Source organism: Puma concolor, chromosome E1, assembly GCF_028749965.1.
Source record: "Puma concolor isolate L17-30 chromosome E1, mPumCon1.1.hap2, whole genome shotgun sequence".
Lineage (NCBI taxonomy): Eukaryota > Metazoa > Chordata > Mammalia > Carnivora > Felidae > Puma > Puma concolor.
The window spans coordinates 31,141,159-31,161,894 of NC_141680.1; the positions used below are offsets into that span (position 1 = coordinate 31,141,159).

Sequence of the window (20,736 nt, forward strand, 5' to 3'; positions counted from 1 at the left end):
CCTGACCCAGAGTTCAAACCAAGCCAAGTCTCCACAGCAGCAGGGAGCTAAGCGCCCAGGAGAATTCAGTTGGCCAATTATTTCTGAGCCCCAGCAATAAACATCAAGATCAAGCTCATAAATTGTAAGTTAGAACAGCAAGAAGCTAGAAACCACTTAAGCACCCTGGATTTGGGGACTGGTGAAGTAAACTGACGTTCACACAATGAATAACGCAGTTAAAATTATATTTTCAGAGAATAACACAGGAAAATTAAATTGTTAAATATTTAAAAGCATTAATTAAAGCAACATAATCTCAGTTTTGTTTAAAAACCACAGGGTGCAAGACGAGAAGGAAATAAAAGTCTTCACAGTCACTCTCGGGGGTGAGACTAGAGCAGCTTGTTATTTTCTTCATACATTTCTATACTTTTCAAGCTCTCCGAAATACGGACTTATGCTGTGCTCAATTACCAAATCTACTTTGCGCTGGAGAGCTCGGGCAGAGCGCAGTGAAGAGACTCCTGCCTGGCCCACATCCTCAGTCTGGCTTTTGTGGGCATCTCAGATGACCTGAGCCCCAGAACACACACACAGGGCAGCCCCAGGGGGGAGCGAGCGGCCTGTGAGTCTGAAGCGGACAAGAACAGGCCCCTCCTGAGGGCGGCTGAGGGGATTCCACCTCACAGCAAGCTCTCCGAACGTGGCAGAGTGTAGCGCTCCCTTTTCCCTTCAGCCTCTGGCTCACTCAGGGACTGCTTCGGGTTTACTGTCCCTCCCCCAAGCCCCATGACCCTGCAGCCCTTACCTTTGGCACCTCGATCTCCCAGATGATGAGGTCGACCTTCTTAGGACTGGAGCCCGCTTGGGCGTTCTGGAAACCGTCAGTCTTCCTGGGGCCACAGCAACCATCCACTGAATCCATGCTGTTCCTGTCCGATCCTGCAGGGGAGGAAGCGGCACACACAGACACACAGACACCAGCTAAGAGAAGTCAATAATGCAGAACTTCCGAACTCACATTCCCAGGAGGCCCCCCGCCCCACACCCCCTCCTCAAGCTTGGCGGCTGTCAACCCGCAGTCTAAAAGGCTCAGAACGACCCCAATGAAAGGAGAACTGGGGGTGTAGATACACCTAATTTTAGCCTGTCGCTCACAGCCCCACTTGCTGAACTGGCAGCCACGCCCAGCCACAGCTGCCTGAGCAGAGACAAGTGGTGAGCTGGGAAGGGGAGTCCACGGGGCGGGGGAGCGGGCCAGCAGGTCCACACGGTCCCAGGAGCCGGGTATCAGGTGCTGGCTTCCACGGAGACCGACCAGTCACAACTGGCCCACGCCCTTCTGACTATGCCAGCCCCTCAAACCAAGAGACTCTAAGGCCCCCAAGGCCCCAGGCCTGGGCTCAAGGGCCATGACCTTCAGCCAGGCAGAGCTAGAAAGAGTCCACCCTTGAAGGCGCCATTCTCATCCCATACCACCTGGGGCCTACTGGAAGTAGATGGAGGAAGGCGGCTCTCCTTTCCCTCTCTTAGGCCTGACCTGTGCAACTCTGAATGCTCTTCTGGGCTCATGGTGTGTCTTTAACCCCCGGTCAAAACACTGAACTGAAGTTCATGCTCCAGACAACAGAGCAGGAAGCAGGACCCTGAGATCAATGTGGTCTGCTCCACTCTTGCTCAAGAATGTGCCAGGAGGCCATCTCAGAAAAACGGGTCCAGACCAGCTTAAGAGGACTCTAGCTTAAATATGGACGACTCAACTGCCAGAAATAGATCGCTCCTGAGAGTCTACTAATTAGGTTATTATCCACATGGTTTTTCCAAACTCTGGACATAATCCTTTGCCAAGCAATGCATGTACTGTCTGGATGCACAGCAAGGCTTAAAAGAGATTCCATTCCCAGCTAAGGAAGAATCACCTTGAAAGTGACTTCATCCTTCAACATCAGGGGCTCCAGCCTCTCCCGAACAAAACAGGACTGGCTGATACCGGCCACCCCAAGGACACCCAGAGGTGGCTCAGACCACACAGGACTCTAGCAGGCTGTGCTCACAGGCCAGCTTCCTTAGCTGGTGGTCCCAGCCCCACTCAGCCTCAACTTCCTCACGCACAGGGAGGGCCGTGCACCAAGGTGCAGATGTGGGGGAGGCGGGAGCCTGTGCTGCGCACAACGGAGTGCTGGGCAAATGGTACCGCCAAGTTCGAATCTGTTGTCCCCACACTTCCCCACCATCACCACGCCCCATCATCGCCTTCTCTTCCAAAAGGCCTAAACACAAGGCCTTCACTGCAGCAGAGTAGCCGCCACAATCAATCTAGAGGTGGCATGACATGGCTGGCAGGCCTGTTAATTTGGCTGAGGGCCAGCAGACAAAGGGAAATTCCTTTATTCTTAAAAGAAAAAAATTGTTTACCCACTTTAAGATCTTTTTTATTAAACAAACAAGCAAACAAACAAACAAACGATTTTAACATCCCTGACGTTAGGATGCATCTTACAGTCTCTGGCCTTGTACGCTCATGATCACAATGATGAGTTTTTTCCTTTAGAGGTACATAAATCAGCAGTGTCAAAGGTGACAAAATGTGCTATGATGAAAGTACTGCTGCAAGTAGTAAAACTCCCAGCAAAGACCCCCAACCTGCCTGGAGCAGAGAGGGTAGGGAATGGCTCCAGGGCAAGCAGATCAGAGACCCCCACGGGGGAGGGGATCTTCATGGCCTCTTTCCAGGAGATAAATGAAAATACCCCAGGGTGGCTGCAAAACCAGGGTCAGGAGCTGCTGACCTGTAAGTTAGCGGTCTGAACTGTCTACGCTGGGGTCAGCACTCGAAAAACCCAGTGGATACTTGGTTACCAAAGTGCCCCTCCTTCCCGGGGTGGAGCTGCGGCCGCACGGAAAGGAAATGGTGGAGGGCTCTGTGCCGAGGAACAGTGGCGACAAGGCAGGAAAGCGAGAGCCTCCCGCAATGTCAAAGCCGTGGCCGCTCCCTGGGCACTTACCCGGTAAGAGCTTCTGGAGAAGGAAGGCAGGTGAAGACATGGGAACAAGCACATGATTAAAAGGAAATCAACCATTCAAAAAAAAAAAAAAAAAAAAAGCTCACACCCACTCTTGGTACTTTGGATTAAGCTAAGGAGGCCTCTCCATTACAAAAACCTTTAAGAGGTTGGTTTGAAAGAGAGAAAAGAGGCACGCTGAGGTTAATCAGCGAAACCAACTTTGAGCTGCCTCCTTCAGGAGGACTAGGGAGGGTCCCTGGCTGCCGAACCAAGTTACAGCTCCTGGGGCTTTGGGGGGCTCAGGGCAGCCCAACTTCTCGGTTACCCACCACTGCTGTGCTGTACCCCGACCTTCTGCAGGCCAGCTGGGACACAGAGTCGAAGAGCATTCTTACTGCAGAAGCAGCAGAGGGAGAGGCAGACCAGCAGCCTTTGGCCACCGAACAGACACCCCACCACCCCGTCCTCTAGGTGAGGGATGCCCAAGACCCTCCTACCTCCCGAATGATCTGCTTCCGCATCCGCGGTCCATCCATCCTCATTCCCCAAGTCAGATAGCTCCCCCTTCAGCACCCCATTGCTGAAGGGCACAGTACTTTCTGGCAGCAGCGGGGTGATGGCCTTGTCCCTGGGGCTTGAGTTGGTGTCCGTGCACAAGTCTTCAAGCCCTGAAGCGCTGATGGAATCTGAACACTGCTCAGAGACCACTGAAGGGACATTCTGGCTGCTGTCAGAGGTGCAGGTGACACATCCGGTATCTTCCACCAGGACACGTGCCCCATCTAGCAACTCCCCCTGAGGGACGGCGGGCAGTGGGCAGGGGGCCAGGGAGATGTGGTGTGCAGAGTTCTTTGGCTTCTTGTCCTTGCTGGGGCTGGACAGAGGGCTGCTCAGGCAGCTCGCGTAGGTCTTTGGTGGTGGCAGGTCCTCCGCGGACGGGCCTGGCAACAGGAGGGCGGCGTCTGACTCTGACACGGACACACGCGAGGCCGCCTCTGCCTCCATGGCGGCCGGAGCCGGCTCCTCGGCCTCTCGCCCTGGGGCGGTTTTCTGGCAGGCTGGGGCGCAGCTCTCCTCCTTCTGCCCGTGCAGCTGCCCGGCCGAGGCCTGATACACCCGACCTGCGATCCTGCCCATGGTGGTGGCCAGCACCTCTTCGGTCGCCTCCAAGATCACTTTGGAGATGATCTGGTAGGCAGCTTGCTCAATCTTCTCATTCTGCTCCGCGGCGCCCCCTGTGCCCGGCTCTCCTGTACGGTGTGCATCACAGGCTCTGCCACTGGCCCGAGGCACCGGCGGCTTGCCGTCCTCCGTCAGCTCCACGTGAGCCGACCCCACCAGGCTGCTCAGCAGCTGCCCTGCTGCGTCCTCCTCGGCCTGTGGCGGGCGGCCCTTCCCCTTCTCCCCGGCACCTCCCAAGGGAGCCAGGGTGGGCAACTTGCTGGTCTGCGATTCAGAGCCACGCTCCTGGCACAACACACTCTCTTCCGGCACATTCTCTGCTGACACCGCGTCGCCAGTGCCTTCTGCCCCACCCGTCTCTCTTGGCTTCTCTTGGGGGGCCGCAGCCTGGCCCTGCCCTCCCCGCCCTGCCAGCCCACTGAACGGGGACTCTTGCTTGCACACCTCGGCCGCTTCGTGGGGGAAAGGAACACCTTTTGGGGTCAGAAGGGGACACTCAGGAGGAATGGACTTGGCTTCTTCATCACCCGTCAGGGCTAGTTCCACCTTTGTACTGTCATCTCTGCGTGTTCCCGGTCGAAATCTCACGTCTGTGCTGTTAGGAAGGCTGCCTGAGGACTCCGACCTGCGACAGGCTGGATGTGCCCGCAGCAAGGCTGGGGGCTCGGCGGGAGGCTTGCTCAAGGTGGACAGCTCTTTTTCCGCGGGCAGCGCAATGCTGGGGGGCGTGGATGCTACTCCAGGACGGGGGTCCTCCATGGGGAGTGGCTCTTTGATGGCGTGGCCAGCCCTCAGCTCCACAGTGCTGGCCTCCACCTGTCTGTCCTGGCTGCTGACATGCTTTTTACGAGAGAAAAACCACCACCAGCCGAGGAGTGCTAACATTCCAGGCAATGCCAAGGGGAAAAGTGAACGGAACTGGATGGCCATCCTGGAGGCCTGAAGAAATGATACCTGGAGAGGAGGAGAGAGAGATACGATGAGAGCCAGGTAGGGGGATCCTGATACCACTGCACAGGAAAGACAACCAGCTACTCTCTCTCCCTTTCCCTGCCTCTGTAAGCGACATCCCTCCTCCTGCTCGCACCCTATGTGTGATCCACTGGAGGTGGGTGGGTAGGGAGAGATGCCCCCTTCTGCTCCCTCCTCCTGAGCACGCTCCCTTGAAACAAGACAAGCCTTCTCTTGGGCCCAAATCCCTTCCTGCATCACTCCTCAATGCCAAATTCTATGCTCCCCCAAGAGGATAGTGTGTCTAGTGTTTTAGTTCCCTAAACTCCCAGAACACTTATCTATTCAGATGATGCTGGAGTATTTTTAAATGCCTGTTGAAATTCACATGTATGTATGTATGTCCCGCACGTGCACCCACAAAATCATGAGTCAATGAAACCGTTACGTAGCAAGAGGGAGCTGGAGCAAAGGATGAAGAAGATTTCAAAAGGATGAGGGGGTTGCTCCAGGGTAAGAGACCAGCAAAACATACAGTGGCATGGAGATACAGGTCATGCTTGAAGAATCAAGTTGCTTAGTGGACTCGATGAGGGTTCTGGGGCCTCACTGTGGAGTCTGGATTTTATCCTGTAGGCAACAGAGAACCAGCGGAGGTCTGCAAGGCACATACACCAAACTGTTACCAGGTGATTCTGGGAGTAGTATAAACAGCATATCAAGTGACAGGAACCTGGAGACCTAAGTCAGTTGGATCCAGGCCAGGAGAGATGATAAGGGCCTAGACAGAAGAAGGTGGTAGACGTGTAAAGGAGATAGGAACCTCAGTTTTCTTCATCATAAGATGGGGACACATCTCATAAAGGATGGTTGATATGAAGATTAGCTATGTATTAAGTGCTATGCAAAGCAGGGTTAGCTCTCTTTAGAGGTATGTGACAGACTTATTCCAGAATGCTTGTAACTCAGTACCTCCCATGCCAGTAAATTTTATTCTGTCTGCAAAAATCACAAGACGTCTTAAAACCAAAACTCCTCCACTGATATGGTGAGTTATACCTTAATTTGGGTTTGAGCTTTGTTGCAGAGACAAATGTAAAGGCTTTAACAACTCTTCCTGGTTTAATTATGTTAATGGTCTCTGGCAAAACCAGAGCACACGGTTCCCAGGTGGTTCTAAAGTTCAGTGGAGGCTGGGGGCCACTGCTGTAGGACCTTACTTCTTCAAGTGCGGTCTATGGGCCAGAAACACCGAGCATCACCTGGGAACCTGCTACAAAGGCAACCCCAGCCCAGACCTGAATGACTAGCTGCATTTTAACAAGACCCCCGGGGGATTCACAACCACATTACAGTTTGTGAAGGAACACTAGGAAACATCTTCAGCCCCAAAGTGAGGGGGTGGGGAAAGCCATAAACCTTCTTGCTAATATCTGAAGTAAATCCACGGGATTAGAAAACACAAAGCAGAAGCTAAGCAGTGGCCACACTCGGAAGACCCCATGAATCCCTCCAGGCAGAAGCTTCAGTGATGTTCCTTACAGCTTCACATTCAAACACAGAACCTCACTAGATACTCTCCCTTGCATCACTTAACCTTCAACCACCTGGTTTGGAAGGTATTGCCATCATCAAGGTTAAAATAGCTCAATGTAGGGGTACCTGGGTGACTCAGGCGGTTGAGCATCCGTCTTCGGCTCAGGTCATGATCTCAACATTTGTGAGTTTGACCCCATGTCAGGCTCTGTGCTGACAGCTCAGAGCCTGGAGCATGCTTCCGATTCTTTGTCTCCCTCTCTCTGCCCCTCTCCCTCTCTCGCTCAAAAAGAAATAAACGTTAAAAATTAAAAAATAAAGCCACCTGGGTGGCTCAGTCAGTTAAGCTTCTGACTTTGGCTCAGGTCATAATCACACAGCTTGTGAGTTCAACTCCTGTGCTGACAGCTTGGAGCTTCGGGACTGTTTCGGATTCTGTGTCTCCCTCTCTCTGCTCCTCCCCCACTTGCACTCTGTCTCTGCCTCTGTCTCTCTCCCTCAAAAATAAACATTAAAAAAAATTTTTTTAATTTAAAAAATTAAAAAATAAATAGCTCCATGCAGGGTCGCCTGGCTAGTTCAATTGGTGGAGCACGGTACTCTTGATCTCAGGGTTGGGAGTTTGAGCCCCACGCTGGGTGTAGAGGTTAAATAAAAACTTAGGGGAACCTGGTGGCTCAGTCAGTTAAGCATCCAACTCTGGTTTTCAGCTCAGGTCATGATCTCACGGTTCCCGAGTTTGAGCCCTACCACAGGTTCTGTGCTGACCGTGCGAAGCCTGCTTGGTATTCTCTCTCCCCCTCTCAAAATAAATAAATAAACTTAAAATTAAAAAAAAAAAAAGCTTAAAGGTTCAAAATCATATAACCAAGGACTGGAACTCAGGTTCTACTCCAGATTAAGTCTGGAAACCCACTCATGTCTTAAGAGAATGAGGCAATGTATGGGCCAAGGAGAGGAAGTTCATACTGCTCTTAAAAGGTTAAGGGGTGCCTAGGTGGCTCAGTCTGTTGAGTGTCTGACTTTGGCTCAGGTTATGACCTCACTATCTCTTGTGAGTTCAAGCCCCACATCAGGCTCTGTACTGACGGTTCAGAGCCTTGAGCCTGCTTCAGATTCTGTCTCTGTCTCCCTCTCTCAAATATAAATGAACATAAAAAAAAAAAGTTATGACCATACCTCCTATGACCTAAAAACACCACACCTGAAATCTTTTTTTTTTTTTTTAAAGCTTATTTATTTTGGAGAGAAAGAGACAGAAAGAGGGAGAGAGAGAGACAGTGTGTGAGCATGCAGGCAGAGAGAGGGGAGGAGAGAATCCCAAGCAGGCTCTGTGCTATCAGCATGGAGCCCGACACGGGGCTCAATCTCACAAACCGTGAGATCATAACCTGAGCCAAAATCAAGAGTTGGGTGCTTAACCGAGACACCCAGGCACCCCCTTGCAATCTTCTCTTAAAAAAAAAAAAAAAAAGAATAAAAACAGCTCTGCACAGAGGTCTATATAATGGTCACTGGGGCATCGTCTGAAACAATTCTTGGGGAATCACTGCTAAACACACTGCAGAATTCGTGGACATGCCAGTCATAGAGAAGGGGATCTCATGTACAGACATGCAAACACTGCTGTGAGACACAAGGTCAAACCCGGACCACTTGTGTGTGCTGTCTGTGCCCGGACAACCCTATAGGCAAACCAGGAAAGACACGCACCAAGCCTCTAGGCTGGAAGGGTGGCGAAGGTTTTGTACATTGACCCTGCATCCTACAACCTTACTGATGTCTTTTATTAGTTCTGATAGCTTTTTGGTTTTTTAGGTTTTTTTCTTATCTGCCAATATAGTCTTCCTTCCAGGGAGAGAGATTTTGAAATTTCTCTCTCAGCAGTTCTCCAACTTAGTGGCACATTAGCATCACTTGGGAAGCTTTTAAATTCCCAAGGCCAAGGTGGCACCCAAATCAATTAAATCCGTATCTCTGAGGGTCAGATCAGGGCACCAGGTGTTTCTTTTTCTTTTAACCCAGATGATTCCAATGTACACTCAAGTCAGAGAACCACTGTTCTGGAACAATGTGCTCGCCCCTGAAAAAGTGGCAAATTACATACAGGCTATTTGCTTTGTATTCAATGTCTTCCACATAAAAATAAATAAAATCTGAGAAGGAATAGAGGTCACGGGGGAAGGATGCTCTCAGGATAAGGCAATATGCCTACCACATGGCCTACTGTCAGTCCCCCCCACCAGGTCACACGCAACGGAAAGTGTGGCTGGGGTCTGAACCCAAGTTCTCTTCTTGGCAGTCAATTTAGGTTCTGATTCCTTATTAACTAGACAATCCCATTTCTACAGGGTTTTATAGTTGTGATTCCCACAGTCTCCTACCAATTCTCTGATCTCAGGAACAAGATTACATGAAATGGGGTAGAGAGGAAGATGAAGAATCCTAAAACTTAACACACAGAGGGCAGTTTCCCTGTTTTACAGATCAAGGGCCCAAAGCCAAACTCAGTATGGGGGGTGTGTGTGTAAGGAGGGAGTTGCTAACCAAGATACAAACCGCCTCTAAAAACAGCTGGGTGGCTCAGTCGATTAGGCGTCTAACTCTTGATTTCAGCTCAGGTCACGGTCTCACAGTTCGTGGGATTGAGCCCGAGTCAGCACAGGGCCTCCTTGGGATTCTCTCTCCTCTCTCTGGCCCTCCCCCTGCTTGTACGCGCCCTCTCTGGGAGATGCCTCCAACCCTTTGGTACTAGAAGTTGATCCCAAGGGTCCAGCAGTTGACCCCTGCCCCGCCTCCAGAGATCCCAGGAACTGGCTAGAAGCAGAGGCCCACACTCAAGCATACACTCTCAGCCTGCTTTGGCCAGGCACCCTAGTTGATCCACACCACAACCCAGACTCTGGCTCCCCCATGTCACTATCCCCTAGTCCCCATTTCGTCCCTTCTGTTCCCAGTCCTAGCTTACACTAAACACAGAGACCTGTCACCTGGGGACACAACACTGCTCTGCAGCTTGCCAGAACACCTCTAACGCTTGTACACCTAACCTTCCCCGTCCTGCTTGTTCCCCACCGACTGGGGCTGAGACCCCAAACCTATCATCCACAGCTCCCCCCAGACAGTCAAGTATAGCTACTCAACTAATCACAGCTCAGAAGTCTCTGCACCATTTCCAAGCCAGATGCCTCCTGCTATTGTGTCAGCAGGACTCCCTAGAAGGTGTTTACCATTGGTCCCCTGAGGCTATGTCACCCAACCCATGAATACTGAATGCCCCACCTGGATCCCCAGCGCCCACCAGTTACTGCCCCCCCCCCCCCCCGCCCATGTCTAACCCAGTACCCAGGAAAAGCCCTTGTCTCCATGAAATCTCCAGGACACAGGAACTGCCCAACTGAAATGCTGCAGCAACTTGAGAAAAGAGGTGTGATATCCCCAGACAGGAGAAGGCACGCCTGGTTTATTTTGCCCTGGCCGCCTGGGGACTGTGATTAGAGATATTAATCATCTCCACCAAGAACAGAGCCAAGGGCCCGGGGGATCAGCAGCCACCCCACCCAGAGGAGCCTAGCTGGGACTCACTGAAGGCACCGCTACCGGGAGGAGCCTCACAGGGATCGCCGGGTGACCAAAGCCCCACTTCCCACCGGTCAAGAGAAGTTCCTCATTTCCTCAGCCCTTCACTTCCAAGAGTCCTCCGTGAGCCACTCTCACCCCAAACAGACTTCTTGTGAATTGGTAGGATGCCATTTTCCCTGCTTTACACCGTTGGAGAGGCCTAGACAGATGCCGGAAGACGCGGCAGCCTTTCCCGAATTCTCAGACAGGGCCGCCCTCACATGTGCATACACACATATGCCCACATGCACAAGTGTGCACACTTCAGCCTTACGAGGCTCTCTGCTACTTTCCTTTTCTGGGAACACACTCTTGAGTTGCTCTCCCTGCCCTGGTTTTGTTTTGTTTTTGTTGTTTTCTGTAAAAAAGCTGAACTTCTCAAGACATAAGTGGCATTTAACACTGCAGGTCTAAAAGCCTTCACACGCACAAACTAACTGAAGGCAGCCTTCACGGTCTCCCCCTCCAGAGGCCCCAGACACTCAGGCAAGCCAAAGGAAAGCCTTGCAGAAAGATGCAGAGCCCTGCCTGAGGGGTGGTGGGGAGGAGAATTGGCTATTTTGAATCTGTTGGAATTAAATAGCTGCCTGCTTATTTTTAGCAGGTCCATTTGCCCGGGAATAGATGCACGCTGGCCGCTTGCCCAGTGGTCACACAGAGCTGAAGGTGCACGTGTCTCGGCCCTACAAGGCCTTAGCATTCACCTGCTCGGTCCAGGTTCTAAATGGATTCCTTTCCTGGGGCGTCTAACCGGCTCAGTTGGTGGAGGATGCAACTCTCAGTCCCAGGGTTGTAAGTTTAAGCCCCATACTGACTTGTGGAGATCACTTAAAAAAAAATAAAATAAAAATCGGGGCGCCTGGGTGGCACAGGCGGTTAAGCATCCAACTTTGGCTCAGGTCACGATCTCACTGTATTTGAGTTCGAACCCCGCGTCAGGCTCTGTGCTGACAGCTCAAAGCCTGGAGCCTGCTTCCGATTCTGTCTCCCTCTCTCTCTGCCCCTAACCCATTTGCATTCTGTCTCTCTCTCAAAAATAAAATAAAAACATGACAAAAAATTAAAAATAAACAAACATTAAAAATAATAAATAAATAATAAAAAATAAAATCCTTAAAATGATTCCTTTCTCCCAGAGGAAACTGCAGCTTCTCAGAAAAGCTTACCTCTGGAGAAGTAATGGCCTCACTCCCAGCACCGATGACCAACTCGGTTACTGCAGTCTAGAGCCTTCTGCTAAACAAGAAAACAAACTTCTGGGAAGAGTACAAACAGTGTTGGTCCCAGTGACTAAACCCATTTGGCTACAGTTATTGTGGAAAAAGGAGCTGTGTGTAATTAATTGATGGGAAAGTTGATCACAAAACAATCACTTAGGAGCCAAGTGGCTATCAAGCCAGAGTGGGCCTGGACCTGGTCAGTGAAGCCACATCCACTCGGCATTCTGAGCAGACTTCTATATACCCCCTAGGTTGAAATCTGAACATTTCCATTATTCCAGGGTTATATGTTCACATTATCAAAGACGGTCCCCCAGGTGTTCAAGACACTCCATCCCTAGAATGCCCAACACACCAAGTTGTTGCTGAGGGGCTTTTCCCCTTGAAGGAGGGGGGCGGGGGTGGGGGGGAGGGAGTCTTCAAAGGACAGGGAGTAGCTACCTGAACCCTGAACCTGAAGCCCAGCACCTGCTGTCACTGCATTCAGAGCACAACAGCAGGTTGTGGGCACGGTCAAGGTCAGGGCCACCCGCCTCACCCCTCCCCCCAGTTTGCTAGAGGAAGACCACACACAAACAGAGGTCTTTGCAAGACCACCAAGAGGGCCTCTTGATTTCTACAGCATGTGTTTACCTAATTCCTTACAAGGTTGAAGTTATATACTTACATTCACGTAGTAATTCACACATAAATATGTTTAAGTTGCAAGAAAAAGCTTCTGTCCACCAGAAGCTCACCGTGCATACTGAAGAATTTCTCTCTCTCTCTCTCTCTCTCTCTCTCTCACACACACACACACACACACACACACACACACACACCTGCACACGCTGAGCCCAATTTCAGAAGTGGGCAAACAGAACCCTGAGAAGGCCGTCCCAAAGGTGGCCAGAATTTTCTAAGGTTGCAACACTGCATTAATGACATAAATTAAGATTCTAAACCCAAGATGCCTTTGGGGATGGAAGGGAACAGCAAGTCCCAGAGAGAGCAGAAGTCCTGGAAGCCAAAGCTGAAGAGCTGGTAGAGGCCAGACAAAAGGAGTCTGACCTTTACTGTCAAGGCAATGGGAACAAGTTGCAGCAGCTGCAACATGGCCAAAGCAGAGCAGGTCACAAAAGGCAAAGGCCTGGGTGATCCCCAAGTGACAACTACAGTCCAGTATTGGCAGCTACTTTGTCACAGGGGGCTGAGCACTCGAAATGCGATCAACATAACAAACTGAATTTTAAATTTTATTTAATATTAATTTAAATTTAAATAGCCACATACAGCGAGCTGGTAGCTACCTACTGGACGCGTAGTCCTAGAGGGTACTCCCAGAAGCCCCAAAGCAAACACGAGAGCTAGAGAAATACCGTGACAGCCAATGCCTACCTTGATGGGCAGTGTCTGGGGCTGCTACTGAGGATGGGGGATGGTGGTAGGCTGGGCCACTCGCACTTAGCAGCATGGCTGGGGCCCAGGAATCAGAGTGTCAGAGCCATGCCTCAGGGATGTTGATCTCAGCCCAGTCCTGATGTTCAAGGGGTTGTTGCCTTCATCCGTAGGGGGCCCGTGTGAGCTGTGACTCGTGTTGGCACCCTAAAGATTCCCAATTAGCTCACAGTGGGGCTATGAGGTCCTGCCCCGTACTGTCCCCCACACCCTTCATTGTGATGGTCCCACAGAGCAGCCAGGTGGGCCACTGTGGCCAGACCAGCCCTACTCCCTGTTCTAGGCAGACCAACTGGCCAAAAAGTCAAGGACCCTTCCCCAGCTGCTCTCCAGGAGACTGGAGGCTTGACCTTAACCCAGTACCGTCTGGGTGGGAGTACCTGCTCAGTGAAGCCTTCTCCAGCTGGGTCTCCGGTTGTGGAGACCCAGAGCCAAGTCCCACCAGCTCCAGGTAAGAGCCAGAAGTGAAAAATCCTATCTCCGGACATGGTCTCCAATTAAGAGCTGGTCCTCCTCCAGTTCAGTTAAAGGAACCCCCAATTTGGAAAACTTGGTGGAAAAAAGAAAAAAAAAGGGGGGGGGGGAGGGGGGGGAGAGGGAGGGAGGGAGAGAAAGAGGGAGGGAGGGAGAGAAAGAGGGAGAGAGGGAGAGAGGGAGAGAGGGAGGGAGAGAGGGAGAGAGAGAGGGAGGGAGGGAGGGAGAGAGAGAAAGAGAACTCCATACAAAAGTGAAATGCCCAGTCTCCCTCCCTCTGCTGACCAAACACTCCTGACAGGTCCAGTCTCATTAGGCTTCAACTGAAAAAGGGGAGGGGAAAGGTCAGTATTTTCTACAAAGGTCTTCACATTGCTTCATCTGGGAGGCAAGAATGTGGTTTTCAAAAACCTTAATAACTACTATGCTACCTCCATCCTGCCCCTCCTCCCCAGCTCTTGGCAACCAGCACGCTTTGCCAGTAAATTCTGACATTTCTGAGGACAGTGATAAAACAGGTGCAGGGAAGTGTTCCCAGGTACGCAGAATTCCCACCCATGACCACAGAACACTACCCGAGACTGCCCAAAAGGTATGAAGTTGTGCTCCGACAACAAGCTTACTCAAAAAAGCTAATAAAGATTCCTTCAAAAGGAATCAGAAAAGGGGTACCTAGAAGGCTCAGTCAATTGAGTGTCCGACTTCAGCTCAGGTCACGATCTCGCGGTGAGTTCAAGCCCTGCGTCGGGCTCTGCACTGACAGCTGGGAGCCTGGAGCGTGCTTCTGATTCGGTGTCTCCCTCTCTCTCTGCCCTCCCCTGCTCGTGCTCTGTCTCTCTCACTCTCAAAAATGAATAAATGTTAAAAAAAATTTTTTTTAAAAAGAAAAAGTCCTGCACACCACCACCTCAGGTAGGCAGAGCAATGGAAATACTAGGATTTTCCAAACAGCAGACAGTAGAATATGACCAACTCAGAAATCATATAAAGGCCTAAGGTCACTTCTATTCAACAAGTATTTATGGGCAGCTACAGGGTACACACCATAGTGGGATACAGAAATGAATCAGACAAACGCACTTTTGAGGCATTTTCAAGTCTTTCACAGGTTCTTTTGAGGAAAGGAAAAAAAAACCAATAACCTTCTTCTTCAATGGGTCTGTTGCTGCCACCCTCCACCACTGACCAACTGACGACCTTGGTCCAAGGGTCAAGCAAGTATCCTGGTTGGACAGCAAACAGGAATTAGGCTGCCAGTTTCCACAGATTGGAATGTTCTCATGTCCTGGGGTGGGAGAGGAGAGGTTAGGAGCCTGAATGCCAGCACTGTGAGAGCCAAGGGGGCCTGGCTTGTCCCATTCAATGTGCAAACTTTCATTCAATACCCATTTTCATCATTACGTGATGCTCAAATCCAGATCCCCTCTCGCTTAAACTACTCCACGAAGTGAAGCCAGAGCTTCTGCTGGCATGGTGGAAGGGGTCTGGGCGCCTCGTTGTCTCTGCTGACTTTCTACCAACTGTCCCATCTTCAGCCACACCCCACATCCATGCCTTCAAAGGGACGTGTGCATGAATCAGCTTCCTTCTTGCTGCCTGCCTACCTTCCCCCACTCTTCCTCAGCAAGCTACTGGAAGACCAGGGAGTAAATCAAGAAAGGAGGGGGCACCCACCCACAAAGCAACACAACCAAAGGAAAGAATGGATTCCCAGGATGAAGTTCGGGAAGCAGAGCCGGGCAGAGAGGTGCTTCCCGGGAGCAACACAAGCAGAGAACCTGGTATGCTGAAGCACAAAGAGGTGCTCCGACAGCAAGGGCCAAGGCCCAGGGGAGTCAGAGAACTGGGGAGACACAAAAAATGAGGCTCAAGAAACATGGGAAATTAATGAGGGGCGGGGAGGACACAAGAAAGGAAATATGGAACACCAAGAACTGGGCAGCCGTAAGCAATATTTATATCACAACGTGCACTCTTTTTTTTTTTTTTTTTAATTTTTTTTTTTTTTCCCCAACGTTTATTTATTTTTGGGACAGAGAGAGACAGAGCATGAACGGGCGAGGGGCAGAGAGAGAGGGAGACACAGAATCGGAAACAGGCTCCAGGCTCTGAGCCATCAGCCCAGAGCCCGACGCGGGGCTCGAACTCACGGACCGCGAGATCGTGACCTGGCTGAAGTCGGACGCTTAACCGACTGCGCCACCCAGGCGCCCCACACAACGTGCACTCTTAATAGACACTTGACTAGAAGTTGTGCTACCTCTGTACCAAGAAGAGAAGAGGAGAAAGAAAGTGCAGGAATGAGCCAAGTCCTTGCCTTCCAGGGTAGAAAAACAAGTCAAATAATATTTTTTAAAAGGACGGAAAGAAAGGAAAAGCACACTATTTAGAAATACAGGTGTAAATGCCAGGAAAGACACCTAGAAGAATCGAGGGCAGCTGTCTCTAGACAAGAGGGCAGGTCAGGAAGCACTCAGGGCAAAGGGCTGTTCTTTCAAACCCTGCGTATAGTTAAAAGTCAAATCTTTCTATAAGTAATGCTTTGATAAAACAAACAAAAAATACATGCTTAGCTGTTAGATAGCAAGGGATGCTCTATTACCACAGGGCTTTAAGATTCTTGTGAAGCAGAACAAATGCGTAGTGTCAACTCATCTGTGTACAAACTTGTAATGCTTTGATTTTCCCATAATTGATGCCAGTTCCGCTTCAGAGACCCCCACCACCCTGATGACATAACAGCAGTAAGCACAAAGAGCAGGGGCCTACTGATGGTAAGACTCTTCCGAACCAAGGTATCGGGTTCCCCCACCCAACTGAGGTCTAGCCAGCATCAGGTAGCAGCACCCCTCGGGGCTATGCATTCATTCATTTTTGAGAGGGAGACAGGGAGAGAGGGAGAGAGGGAGGGAGGGGGAGAGAGGGAGAGAGGGAGAGAGGGAGGGAGGGGGAGAGAGGGAGGGAGGGGGAGAGAGGGAGGGAGGGAGGGAATGCACAAGCAGAGGGGCAGGGAGAGAGTGAATCACTAGCAGGCTCATGCTGTCAGCACAGAGCCCAACACAAGTCTTGATCTCACCAACCGTGAGATCATGACCTGAGCTGAAATCAAGAGTCTGATGCTCAACCAATGGAGCCACCCAGGTGCCCCAGGGCTAGCCATTTAAAAACATTTTAATTCCCCCCTTGAGCCAGGTTCCACAGGAGAGGGGTGTGGGGGAGGTGGTGGCAGCAGTGGTGGAAGGAGGGGTAAGGAGTCACACTTCAGATAAGACACCGCAAAGATGCAGCCACCCAATGGGATAAAACTGCGCGGCCTCTCCCAAGGGCGTTCGGAGAAGGGAACCCCAAGCACCCCTGTACGTAATGAATTAACTTTACTCCTATGCATCTGGAAGGGGACTAGCCGGGACACAGTTGAGAAAGTCATGTTCTGCGTTCTATAGTTTAGATAAGGGACCCAGGTTGAGAAAGGCTGGGTGAAATGTGCCCGAAAGAGAGGGATTTCTACAAGAACGGTCAGGGCACGCCTCTCCAAAGAGATGGCAGGGGTGCTGGAACAGTGAGGGGCAGCCGTGCTGAGATCTGGGAGGACAAAAGGGCGAGGGGGAGAAAGTTCCAGGCAGGGAGAACACGTGCCAGAGTACTAAGGCAGGAACAAACTTGGCTGACTCGAGCGACGGCAAGAAGGGGAGGTAAAGATGAGGTCGGAGGGCTGCTGCCAGAGAAATCGCTCTCTGCCATCGCTGAGCAGAAGCTGTGCCGAAGGTCACAAAGCTGGAGGGAACAGGCTCGCTGAACTTTCTGCAGAGAGGGGAACCGGCTTGCCCAAGGAGCCAAGGGGCAGTAATTTCTTTCTTTCTTTTTTTTCTTTTTGACTGATGCAGTTTTGGATTTTATTTTTAAAGGTTTACTTACTGAATAATCTCTACACCCAACATGGGGCTCAAACTCACAACCTCAAGATCCAGAGTCGCACTCTCTTCCAACTGAGCCATCCAGGTAGTTTCTCAATAGAAGCGAATCCTAGAATCCATTTCGGAAACAGGGTGCCTCTGTGGCTCGTAGCACAGCAGGTACATACCGCGTGAGTCCAACAGGGGCCCACTTTCTACTTGGAGTTCTCGACTAACGCATTTGCCAGGAAACCCTGAGGTCACACCACTCATTAGCCTGAGAGCCAATGCTAGGCCCTGACTCTCCCTCCCCCCCCGCCCCCCCTCAGATGAATCTGTTCCAAGAAGGCAGTCCGGCCCCCGGGGAGCAGATGGGAATGGATGCGTGCGCACACCCTTGCCACTTCTGTGAATCAGACTCTGCAAAAACAACCTCGGTCTCCAGCCAACATAAACCATAGGCAACAGAGGGCCTTATACGGCTCGAAGCTTTCTTAATCAGAAAAAGATAGATGGGCTGGAGTTGGGAGCTCCAAGTTAGAGGAAAAGAGAAACAGAAAAATAGGGAGAAAGACAGGATGGTGGTGGGGAGCAGAACTTCATCAAACTCCTTTTTCCTATCTCTTCGATGTCAGTGGCTCCCCACTGAGAATTCCTAGTGAGGGCCATAGCTCTGCTGCCTCTCATGTTTTGTTTTGGTTTGGTTTTTAAGCCAGAGGATACCAGTAATCAGGCTGCCAGCAGAGCCACAGTTTTACAAAGTTTTAGTGTCTGCATGGAGGTCTGTTCTTGGGTCTGGTGACTTCCCATGAAAATGGCATAATGTCATTTCCAGAGAAATTGGCCACTGGGGCAACAAGGGGTCGTAAAACTAGGGAGTTCTTTGGCTCCCGAGCTGTGTCACAGGCCCGCCTGGCCCAGGATCGGCCACAGATCCAGAACAGAAAAGGCAGCCCCAGAGACTCCTTAGGCAGCCACTGCCCCAAGCACACCCATGACAGTTTCTAGGGTGACTTTATTCTCCTTCCTCCCCTGACTGGGAGACAGCAGCAGCGTCCGCACCAGGACCTGCCTGTTTGCTGAAGCCAAAACCACATGCACTTGGCCCTCCCAAAGGATGCCACCTGCTAAAAATAGCATGACAGCACAAGCTTGGCTGGGTGGGCCTCACCAAAGTCAAAGGACAAAGCAAAGAGGTTATTCTCAGCACAGCCTTTTCTCACCGGAGCCCAAGGCACATCAGGGTGTGGCAAAAGTCACTCCAGCTCCTTCCCCTTGGGAGGGACATGAGGAAGGGATGAGAAGGAGGTCCGTGGAAGACTGAACTGGCCTTCAGATCCACTGTCCCAGGCCGAGGCTGGAGGAAAAGGGGTGGGCATGCTGAGGACTGGGCTCCGGCAGATATGTGGCCTCCTCCAACAGAGACAGACCAGGCTACACCCAGGCGACAGCCTGTTGAGGGCCAGGGAATGGGTCTCATGACCTCCATGTGAGGTCTGACAGGCCACATTATTATTAGCCAAGGAATGAGTGACTTCAAGGTTGTCTTTCCAAGCAGGTGACTGAGCTACACCGTGGCCTTCAGAGCAGCTTTCCAGGCCCTCAGGCACAGCAGCCTAGCCTACGAGGCTGTCTTAGTCATTATTCGTGCAGCTCTAAGGCACCGGACGGTTGCATAATTCGGAGCTAAAACATGATTTTGGAAAGACAAAGTAGGATCCTGAACTTGTTTCCCATAAAACGAAAATATCCTGTGAAATGGATTACAAATACCTCCCTCATAGGGCTGTAATGAGGCAGACAGGACTCAAAACACCGAACAGCCTGACTCCATTTGTGAGATGAAGTATTTTAATCTCCTAAAAACTCAGCTTCATTTTCTGGATGAGGATGGAAGGATATCACAGGGCAGTAAATAAGAAATGGCCTCTAAGCATGGAGCTGGAGAGAGAACCCTGATCTGAGTCCAAACCAGCCTGGGTCCAGGGATCAGCTTAGCTTTCTCAGGGCCTCAGTTTCCTCCCGCACAAACTAGAAGTACTTAACCTCATAGGGTTGAGATAAAATAAGAAGGGAATACACCTGATCTTGAACAACACAGCTTTAAACAGCATGCATCCACTTGTATGCAGATTTCTGGATATAGTACAGCCCTGTGTTTTCTCTCTTACTATTTTCTTTTTTTTTTTTTTTTTAATTTTTTTTTCAACGTTTATTTATTTTTGGGACAGAGAGAGACAGAGCATGAACGGGGGAGGGGCAGAGAGAGAGGGAGACACAGAATCGGAAACAGGCTCCAGGCTCTGAGCCATCAGCCCAGAGCCTGACGCGGGGCTCGAACTCACGGACCGCGAGATCGTGACCTGGCTGAAGTCGGACGCTTAACCGACTGCGCCACCCAGGCGCCCCTCTTACTATTTTCTTAATAACATTTTCTCTTTTCTGGCTTACTTTATTGTAAAAATACAGTATACAATACATATTACAAAATATGTGTTCACTGACTATCTATGTTCCCATAAGGGTTCCAGTAGACAGTAGGTTCTTAGTAGTTCCGTTTCTGGGGAGCCAGAAATTACACATGGAGTTTTTAAAAAAAAATTTTTAATGTTTATTTATTTTTATAAGAGAGAGAGTGTGAGCAGGGGAGGGTCAGAGAGAGAAGGAGACACAGAATCTGAAGCAGGTTCCAGGCTCTGAGCTGTCAGCACAGAGCCTGATGTGGGGCTCGAACTCACCAGCCGGGAGATCATGACCTGAACCAAAGTTGGACACTTAACTGACTGAGCCACCCAGGCCACCCATACATGGATTTTTTCACTGCCCATTGGTCCCCCTAATCCCCATGTTGTTCAAGGGCCAACTATAGTTTGAAAAAAACCCTCCTAAGATGCCAGGTATACAGTAGGGGCTCAGTAAGTACCCGTTATACACCCTATGCTTTCTGGCCGGCTCCAAGAAAAGAGAGCTCTCACATCATATGCCAAAGGTCTAGCAGGGTTCAAACTAAGCATGCCCAGAATTAGATGAGAGGGTATCTGGAAATAAAACTGAATCCCCAGAGCTAGCCCCAGGCCAACACTTCAGAACCCCCCCAGTGTCCCAACTCTCCCCAATGCCCTCTGTAAAAACAGGTCTCCTAACCCCCAGACAGATTGGAGGGGCAGAATGAAAAGGATGTTTGTTTGTGCCTGCAAATCTGGTTCAGCACTGGTCACACAGCAGAATCCTCAGGTCATCAGGTGGGTGAAGGACTAAGTAGCAAATCTGCTGACATCTGAAGAACAAGGACAGTGAGCACAGGCCTTAGACAACCAGCAGGGACCTTCATGATAATAATATAAGTTCTCAAACCAAAAGGGCTTTCTGCCCCTCCTGCTTCATGCTTCCATCCCCAGACTCCTAAGCTCCTCTCTAGAGCTGTTTTATAATTGA

At 50.7% G+C, this 20,736-nt stretch overlaps 1 protein-coding gene across 9 annotated transcripts in view; it reads right to left on the minus strand.

The window, feature by feature from the left end:
• AKAP1 (A-kinase anchoring protein 1) overlaps nucleotides 1-20,736 on the minus strand; it is a 38,274-nt gene that overhangs the window by 12,061 nt on the left and 5,477 nt on the right. For 2 of the 9 annotated variants that reach the window (XR_015244054.1, XM_086686888.1), the window contains exons 2-4: nucleotides 14,551-14,693; nucleotides 3,485-5,123; nucleotides 791-966 (exon numbers count right to left, since the gene is read on the minus strand). Coding sequence is in view for 8 of the 9 variants with exons in the window: in XM_086686888.1 (XP_086543014.1) it covers nucleotides 791-966; nucleotides 3,485-5,099 (1,791 nt within the window). In the remaining variant the exon portion in view is untranslated. Of the gene's footprint in view, nucleotides 1-790; nucleotides 967-3,484; nucleotides 5,124-5,655; nucleotides 5,779-11,443; nucleotides 11,514-12,874; nucleotides 13,343-14,550; nucleotides 14,694-18,524; nucleotides 19,397-20,736 lie in introns of those variants that run through there. The other 7 variants (XM_086686892.1, XM_086686891.1, XM_086686894.1 and 4 more) reach the window with 7 other exon arrangements.